A 9,089-nucleotide genomic window follows, 5' to 3' on the forward strand; every position below is an offset into this window, starting at 1 on the left:
ATCAGCTCCTTCCCCCTATCCCAATGGCAGGCGCTAGTCACAGTAGCAACCCCATAAATGGGCAGAATATATTTCCACTTGCTGAGTTCTGTTCACCAGAGCAACATAGACAGAAGCCGCTTCTGAAAATCTTAGCTTACCTTGCCATCTCCAAAACCTGAACTGCATTTCAGCTCAGACTCAGTGCCTGTGGCAAAGACAAGCATGTCTGTCCGGTTACAGGCTTGCTATCTAGAGAGTTTGTGAAAGCAGCAGCTGGTCAGCCTTAACTCCTCCATGGTCCCTATATGAAGTGTCCCATAAGCTATCCCCCCATTTGATTGCACTGGACCCTGTTATCCTAAATGTAACATTCTTCTTACAGAGGATCAGCACAGCCACGGGTGACGGCAAACATTACTGCTACCCTCACTTCACCTGCGCCGTGGACACCGAGAACATCCGCAGAGTGTTCAACGATTGCCGTGACATCATCCAGAGAATGCATCTCAAGCAGTACGAACTCTTGTGAGGGCTACCTACCCTTCCTCCCCCCCTCCTCCTCCTCCTCACTGCTGCCTCTCCTCCCCCTTGGCCACCCCATGAGGCAGTGTATCTCCCTAGCCTGCGTGTCTGTCCACCCTGAGCCATGGTAGGGCGTAGTGAGTGTCTAGTGTCATCAGGCTGCCGTCTGTCCTGTCCTAGGTATGCCTACATGTGACCACCAAGCCTCTGGCTACCTCTGTTCCCCAAGGTTTGGTTCTGTGACTTTGTTTTCACCGGACTAAACAGCCCCCCCCCCCACCACCACCAATTTGTATCACTGCGAAGCCACCAACTCTCACTTGGGTGACAATGCAGTGGATTTTTTCGGGGTGGGAATCTATTTATTCTTTGATTGAATGGTTGATGGGTCGAATCATCAGAGACAGCTGGGTGAATGGGGGAGTTACATTGTTTTCAAGTTATCAAGCATGATCACAAAACCGTCCAGACAGTGCCATGCACTTGATTTTTTCCCTCTATAAAACGTCAGGCTACCAGGTGTCTGCCCCTTCTGGTCTGCACTGGCCCAAGGCTTAGAATAGATCCAAGTCAGCAACAGAACAAGAGGAACTTTTTCAGCCACAGTTGCATTGGCTGTAAGCCTTGGACATTTGGAGAGCTTCTGGGAGCCTTTTACACTTGGGCAGGAAACCTGCCACATTCACTACTGCAAATGGTGTCCTGTTTATAAACAAGGGGTCCTCTACACCTTTACAATAGCAGAGTCATTCCTATCTTCTTTCTGTTGTTGCTTTACCAGACTGTATAGACCCCAAGACTTAATACTCTTTTCTATGGCTACCCAAGAATCTTCCTTGTAGAGTTCTGTGCCTTGGTGGCGGCCACACCTGTAAGGAAACATGTCCCAACTGTGTCTAGCAGTTTACAGTCCACACTGCCTGCTGCTTCACAGTGGGAAATCGATAGTATCTATTGCTCTTAGGGTATTTTTTATCAGGTTAGTACTTAGGGAAGGCTTGTTGATTTTAGAATCATCCACTTTACCAGCGGTATCACCCTAACAATGAAAACTATCACAGCTACCCGCTTTTACTACCCCAAACCTCAGCTGCTGCAAACACTGGAATGACCCACTTCCAAGGCATAAATTACAACCAGTTCTGTTTTCAGGGTACTAAGGGTCCCCTGCCCGCCCCCAATATGAAATGTTTCTGATGTTCCCTTCAAGTTCTGTAGGCAGGAGCAGGCTAACCATCCCTTCGTTAAGTTCTACACACAGTCCACCAAACAAAAAGCCAGTGGTCAGAGGAACGTACAGTGGTGTCGACGTTGTATATGACTGAGGACAATAAGATGGTGACTTCTGAAGAGGAAATACTACAAAGCTGCTTATTCATTATCTGTCTCTCTATCTGCATTGTTAGGGATGAGCCCAACACCTAGAGCATGCTAGGCAAGCGCTCTACTGCCAGTCATAACTCCAGCCCCCCACAAAAACCTTTAAATATAAAGACAAAATAAATGGTTGTGCCTCACATATGTAAGACCTGCAAATGCAACCTCGAGTTATGGTAGGACACCTAGACACGGCTCACTCTATCTTAAGTCCCAAGGCTTTGGGGGTCATTCTTAGGCTTAAGTTATCTGTAAAGCTGTCCAAAGTTAAGTTTTTAACAGTACAAATAGGGAGGAGTGACAGCCTGCATTGCTCGATCATCTCCTTACTGTTGCTTCAAGTTTATTCCAAAAACTGGCATTGTAGGATGCTCTAAAAACTCATCCTGGCTGAGATGCTCATTCATGAAAGGATACAACACATTCTTCAACTCCTCATCACTGTCTTCTTGTGCCATTCACTACCATGGCACAAAACTTCCATCTGAAGCCAGGCGATGAGGGCACACGCCTTTAATCCCAGCACTTGGGAGGCAGAGGCAGGCGGATCTCTGAGTTCGAGGCCAGCCTGGTCTACAGAGTGAGTTCCAGGACAACTAGGGCTGCACGGAGAAACCCTGTCTCAAACAAAACAAACAAACAAACAAACAAACAAACTTCCGTCTGAACCAACACATGATCTAAGAGTGACTTTCAGTTCTCCTCCACTCTCAAAGCAAACCAAGAAGAAAAACTTGCGTTCACACACACACACACACACACACACACACACACACGTGAGGTTTTTTATACTATGGCTTGCATTACTACTCAGCAGTCCCCTGCTCACTAAATGACTGTTGAAAAGTTTTGTTGGGGCTGAAAGTGTAACTCTGATGAAGCCCATGCCTAGCATGCATAAAACCTGAGCTCAATCAAAAGAAAAGAAATATAAATAAAGTGAAGCCATTAGAAAAGATCCAGACTCCTTAAGTAAGGAAAGGAATGTGCTTTATCTGACAGAATTATTACACCATTTGTTCTTAAATTCAAACATCCATGTTGAAGTTTTAGTCATGAGCAGACATTGAGTTCAGATGCGATCACATGGTCTCCCGGAAAGAAAATTACACGTACCTAAAAATCCAATTCCATTAGCGCGGAAACGCAAAAGCCTTTAGTCCTACTCATTGAATCTGTACTTTTAAGCATATAGCTTCATGATCTGCAAGAAACTGAGAGCCACTTCACAGAAGTACAGAGAAGCCCCAATGTTTAGGGGCACACATAGCCTCGAGTGTGCACCAAAGCTGCTGGGTCCTTCCTGTGGAAGAAAGGACTGTGTGTCACGCATGCGAGTGGTAGTGTCCATGACATTTACATTCCATACCTCTGGAACCTTTGATTATACATACGTTTCTTAAAATGAAAAGATGAATTTGTTGCCGAGTACATGTTCCATTTTTATAGCATGAGAACAGTACAGTCAACCATTTATTCTGTAGTCGCATTGAAGATTCAGAATCCCCACCATGTACGTAGGAAGAACCAGCGTTTGCTCTCCTCTGGGACTCGCAGGACCCCCACTGGAAGTCCTATAGGTCTTTGGCGTTGATTTGTATTACCATACGCAACAGTCACCGGCTCTTCACCTCCTCATGTGCAACCTGCACAGTTTCCAGCCACACAGAAAAGGTGAGGGCAGATGCTCAAAGTGAACTAAGATGAGAATCATGAGGAAGCCAGCCGCTGCACCGTACATGGTCAGCACCGTGTCCTCAAACGGGAGGTAGCACTTGGACAGAGCGTAATCTCTGGATGTCAGGCTGCCCTGGGGGAGAAACAGAAAGTTTATGCTGCAGGGTAAGACTCAGGCATAAGTCTGACCTAGAAGCTGTCTTCTAGGTTCCCTCATGTGGGTCTGGGAGGGAAGAGACCTCTTTACCCAGGACCAAGAGGCTTCAAGCATGACACACCAACACTGACCACACAGGTACTGACAAAAGAAAGAAGCCAAAGATATGCTGACTTGGAAAGAAGATCTTGTATGCTGACACACCCCTCCCCTCCATTAAAATGCATTCCGCACACAGTAGGGCAGCCCCAGAGGGAGACCTAGAATCATCAGAGGAATGAGAGGATGAGCAATGAGCGTTTCCCTGCCACTGGATAGCAGAGCAGTCTCCCTGTTGCCCAGAAGTGCCTCTGCACCTCCATAGGCTTTTCACTGTAGGCAGTGTGGGACCAAGGTAGCAAATGTTTTCACCTACTTGAACTTGAAAGCACAAAGGGTCTCCACCTTTTTATAGCCAGGCCTATGAAACAGTAGCCTAAGACTGGGTGCCAGAACCCATGGTAACAAAGATGGTGTTTCACCGCGTCACCACCTTTCACAGACTTGGAGATTCTGCACTACCATGTGCCTGGCACGCTTAGACAATGAGATGACCAAGTCTGCTATTGAGTAGACAACTGTTTCCCTGGAAACAGACTGGCACTTGCTGGACTCCACCTCTGCTCCTCAGAGTCTCAGCCCTGAAGCCACATTCTGCCTATTTGTCCCCAGACAGGCGACTAGAGCCAGGTGGTGAATCCACCCAGAGTGCAAAGAGGGCGATTTATTTCTGGCTTTTGTGTGTTTTTACAGATTGCAGCCATTAAGTAGTTGATTACTGTGTTGATTTCAATACTCAAGAAAGCTTTCTGATAAAATAATAATAATAATAATAATAAAGGTTTACGTTACCATGATGAAACTTGGGTTGTTTCGGTTCCTCCAACTGAAAGATGGGACGCTCACCTCAGGGGCTCCTCCTGGGTGGAACACCTCACAGGCACTGTGCGTGTGGCCACTCAGAACCAGGCGAGGCCGGAGCCACCACAACAGCTGGCAGCCAAGGAGACATGGGGTACGCAGTTAATGCTCTGACTGGCAGTGACATCCCCATGGCTTTGCCAGGGCCACACATTCCACTCAAACACTAATCCTTAAGGCTTGTTTTCCCTCAGATTTCCTACTCCTGGGAAACCTTAGAACCCACTCTTCCCATCACAGATATATATATATAATTTTATTTTTATAAATTTGCTTCATAACTATTTTCCACAAATATATTCATATTTAAAATGTAAATTTACATTCACATTTAAGATTTGTATATTTATATTTTAATATGTATTTCCATAGTATAATACCTAAATATTATATATTATATGTACATTTCTTAAATATACATGTTTGAGAAAGTACATTTCTAACTAAATCCCCAAAATTAGACTCTAGATTTCATTTGCACTCAATGCATTTAAGTTGATTTTAAATTTTGCTAATGTAAAGATTAGCCAAGAATGTAATTCTCATTGAGATTAGGAAGTAGTGGATCTACCAAAGAAGGGAAAGAGGACAAACAGACTGAGTGGAAATCTGAGATGGTGTCAAAGCCTCCCCATTTCTGCAGCTGGTGACCACAAAGGCTCTCTGTGTCCATTCGCTGTCCCCATGTGACACCGGCATGAGGTCACATCACCACACACCTTTTGCGAGGCCTCCCGAGAAAGAACATCATATTTCTCCTCGAAGGGGACGTTCCTTTCCTCTGGGGGAGCTGCATCTTCACCCGAACAGTTAGCATCGCTGGCCCGGTAGAGCGGGTAGTGCTGACCAAATGAACCTGACATCAGTGATAGTCTCAGAAGCACCGGGTAGCGGCCCTTAGACTCCTCCCCCAGCTCACCTGCAGCAACACGGGAGCGGACAAGGGGAGCCTCGGCTCAGGCTCACGGTCACACTGGCTGGATCCCGGCACCTGCTGGTCAGGAGTCACCTTGTTAGCCCATCAATCCTAGTGGTTACCACTAAGAGAGGGAAGAGGAGCCAGGTGACTAACAGCCAGGGCACCTGACTGTGGAGCCTTTGGGAGACATGAGCGCAGAGGTCTCCTACCTCTTGGGAGCAATTCAGTTTACGAGAGATCTCTCTGAGTTCAGCTTCCTCTTCAGAGCATATGATACAACCATCCCCTTCCATTGCAACGCTGTTGACCATGACAAAACTGAGGCCGACAAGAGCAGGCAGAGAAGGTCAGGCCACGGACATGTGTGTGTGCCGTTGTCCCCATGGAAACATCATGCATCCATAGCATAATGAAACAAACCCAAGAGCAGCTTAACCCCAGCTAAACTGTGAGTTCACACTGGTGAAACAAAAATAGCATTATATCCAAGATACAATGAAGCTGCGCTCGTTTCTGTTGCTCCGAATGAAAGACGAGACAAGCTTGTAACTTGTAGGAAATCCTACATGAGAGAAGCCATGCGATCTAACTAGCACTCAACCCAGTTAGAAGCGTAACCTTGGGCAAGCTCCTGAGCCTGTGTCACCTGTGCAAGTGTGGGTACAGTCCCAACTCAGGAGTTTGCCGCTGCAAGGGCAACATAGAAAGATCCTGTCTGAAAACAAAACAAAACGAGCCACAAAAGCACCTGTATAGAGTGCGCTGCTGAATGTATGACATGTGGGACAGTGCAGCTAGAATGCCACGCCCACGCCGAGTGGGCGGAGTTATGCCACGCCCACACTGAGAGGGCGGAGTCATAGACTGACTGGTTCATTGTCGGTGGTTATAGGTTTTCCCATCCGGTCAGTTCCCACAGTGACCATCAATCACCAAGCAAAGTACAAGCTAACACAAAACGCGGGTCTGACCGAAAGACAACCACCTTTGAATGGCAGTGGATTTAATCTGGGGACACAGTTCAGTGGAAGGGCCGTAGGCTCTGAGCTTCACCCCTCAGCACTTCACTCCAAAGGAAAAAAAAAAAAGAAGTCTCATCTGAATTCGTACATAATACTCACTTAACTCCTTTTAGAGAGAGCAGTCTTTCAGAGCCAAACACTTTCTCAAATCGCTTTATTCTGTATTTAGTCATCCTGTATCCAATTATAAAAAGAGATGTTTCTCAGGTCAAGACGAATTACCATGAACACGAAAAGTAACTTCCCCAGTCTGGCATTATTAACCGGACCCAGGCAACTGAGGCTCAAGGGTCAAGTCTGCCGTTTATCGTGAGAGGGGGCAAATTACTTAGCTCCCTGGGATCCCAGTGGAGCGATAAGTAACGGCACAGGAAAAAGAGAGACATTAAGGTACAGAGAGAGAACTTAAGGTGGCACATGGGCTAGCACACTACACTGTGAGCTAGCAAAGGCTACGTGGACATGTTGTCTGACTTCTAAAATAGCCTGACACTAAACGTACATTTTAATCCAGAGGTTGAAGGCAGGGCTCCGGGGTTAGGGGGAGGTTGCAAGTTTGAGGCCAGCCAAAACTATATAGTTAAAACTGAGTCTCAAAATAGCCGGGTGTAGTGACACTTTTAATCCCATCACTTGGGAACAGAGGCAGGCAGAGTTTGGGGTCAGCCTGGTCTGCATAGTGAGCTGCAGTCAGTCTGAAATATACAGTGAAACCCTGTCTTCAAAAAAATTAATTTATTAATTAATTAATACATTTTAAGTTAATTCTCCTCATGGCGCATACAACCCGAGGCATGCTTTTTCCGCACGCTACTTACTGATAGTGGAAGCCAACGTCATGATTGCCAATGACCACCTTCAGCTGCACATGGCTGTCATGTCTGAACATCCTTTGAAATCTCTGCACGTCGTCTGCCCAGGCCTGAGGGAGGGAACAGGAGCCACATCTGAGAACCTCAAACCCTCTTCCCTCTGCCAGAAAAAGAATTCTGTCTTGACTGGAGAAGGCAAACCTGCCCCCATCCCCCAAAACAAAATTTGTTTTTCCAACACATCCATTAGCAGCTGTGGTAAATACAGTAGAGTTTGCCACAACACGCTGAGGAATTTTCCACTTAGGGACTCCACACTCACGGAAGGCAGGATGGTGACTTAAGACACAGAAAAGAATGTCAGGAAGAATCATAGGAGGCAGAGTTAGGTTTAAGTTTCTTTTAAGTTTTTAGATTGATTTATTTATTATATATACATTGTTCTACCTACATGTATGCCTGCAGGCCAGAAGAGGGTACCAGGTTTCATTATATTTGGTTGTGAGCTGCCATGTGTTTGCTGGGAATTGAACTCAGGACCTCTGGAAGAGCAGCCAGTGCTCTTAACCACTGAGCCATCTCTCCCCAGCACTAGGTTTATCAAGGGTCTGCATTACAGATTTAAGAGATTGGGGAGAGGATGTGTAAGAGGCTTGACAGCTATGGCTTTATTATTTTTGAAGTCACACTGTACAAAGGATGTCATTTGCAACAAGGCTCAAAGACTACGTTTTATTTATTTATTTTTATTTATTTATTTATTTTTTGTGATACTCATAGATCAGTCCTTTATTCAGCCAACACAAAAGAAGCTTCCTCCTGCAGCAAATGGAAACAGAGCCAGACATTACTCAGAGGGAGAGAGAGAGAGACCTTGGCACACTCAGCTCTAAATGGATGTCTCCATCAAATCCCTCCCCTTAGAGTTCAGGGAACCCCTTGGAANAGGCAGGAGGAGTNTAAGAGCCAGCAGGGATGGAGGACACCAAGAGAATGAGACCCTCTGAATCAACTGAACAGAGCTCATATGAGACTGAAGCAGCTAGCAAAGGGTCGGCATGCGTCTGCTGCACCAGGTCTCCTACACAGATATTACAGCTTTCAGTTTACTGCTTTTATGGGACTCCTGAGTGTGTGAATAAGTGGGTCTCTGATTATTGTGTCTGCTCTTGGAGCCCTTTTTCTTTATGTTAGGTTGTCTTGTGGGGAGGTGCGGAGGAAATGGGAGAAGTAGAGAGAAGGGAAACTGTAATCAGGATATATGGTATGAGAAAAGAATCTATTTTCAATAAAAGGGGAAAATGAAGAAAAATGAAAAGCATTTTTTCAATATTTGAAAGTCATTATGGGTTGACTAGCAAATGTCATTCACGGGGCTGGAGAGATGGCTCAGTGGTTAAGAGCGCTGACTGCTCTTCCAAAGGTCCTAAGTTCAATTCCCAGCAACCACACGGTGGCTCACAACTATCTGTAATGAGATGCTATGCCTTCTTCTGGTATGTCTGAAAACAGCTATAGTGTACCCATATACATTAAATAAATAAATAAATAAATAAATAAATAAATAAATAAATAGATCTTTGCCCGGCGTGGTGGTGCACGCCTTTAATCCCAGCACTCAGGAGGCAAGGGCAGGCAGATTTCTGAGTTCGAGGCCAGCC

General features: G+C 45.8%; 2 protein-coding genes across 8 annotated transcripts in view; one reads left to right on the forward strand and one right to left on the reverse strand.

The window, feature by feature from the left end:
* Window positions 1-4,616, forward strand: part of Gnal (G protein subunit alpha L) — a 147,208-nt gene extending 142,592 nt beyond the window's left edge. Inside the window, exon 12 of one of the 3 annotated variants that reach the window (XM_021150731.2) lies at window positions 365-2,040. In XM_021150731.2, the coding sequence (XP_021006390.1) occupies window positions 365-511 (147 nt within the window). In that variant the 3' untranslated portion in view covers window positions 512-2,040. Of the gene's footprint in view, window positions 1-364 lie in introns of all 3 variants that reach the window. The other 2 variants (XM_029471864.1, XM_021150733.2) reach the window with 2 other exon arrangements.
* The window catches only part of Mppe1 (metallophosphoesterase 1), a 21,171-nt gene continuing 14,935 nt past the window's right edge, over window positions 2,854-9,089 (reverse strand). For 2 of the 5 annotated variants that reach the window (XM_021150735.2, XM_021150734.2), the window contains 7 exons: window positions 7,435-7,538; window positions 6,716-6,790; window positions 5,804-5,912; window positions 5,595-5,669; window positions 5,395-5,517; window positions 4,607-4,747; window positions 2,855-3,691 (listed from right to left, as the gene is read on the reverse strand). In XM_021150735.2, the coding sequence (XP_021006394.1) occupies window positions 3,509-3,691; window positions 4,607-4,747; window positions 5,395-5,517; window positions 5,595-5,669; window positions 5,804-5,912; window positions 6,716-6,790; window positions 7,435-7,538 (810 nt within the window). In that variant the 3' untranslated portion in view covers window positions 2,855-3,508. Of the gene's footprint in view, window positions 3,692-4,606; window positions 4,748-5,394; window positions 5,518-5,594; window positions 5,670-5,803; window positions 5,913-6,715; window positions 6,791-7,434; window positions 7,539-9,089 lie in introns of all 5 variants that reach the window. The other 3 variants (XM_021150737.2, XM_021150736.2, XM_029471866.1) reach the window with 3 other exon arrangements.

The sequence above is a fragment of the Mus caroli genome, chromosome 18, assembly GCF_900094665.2.
Source record: "Mus caroli chromosome 18, CAROLI_EIJ_v1.1, whole genome shotgun sequence".
Classification (NCBI taxonomy): Eukaryota; Metazoa; Chordata; class Mammalia; order Rodentia; family Muridae; genus Mus; species Mus caroli.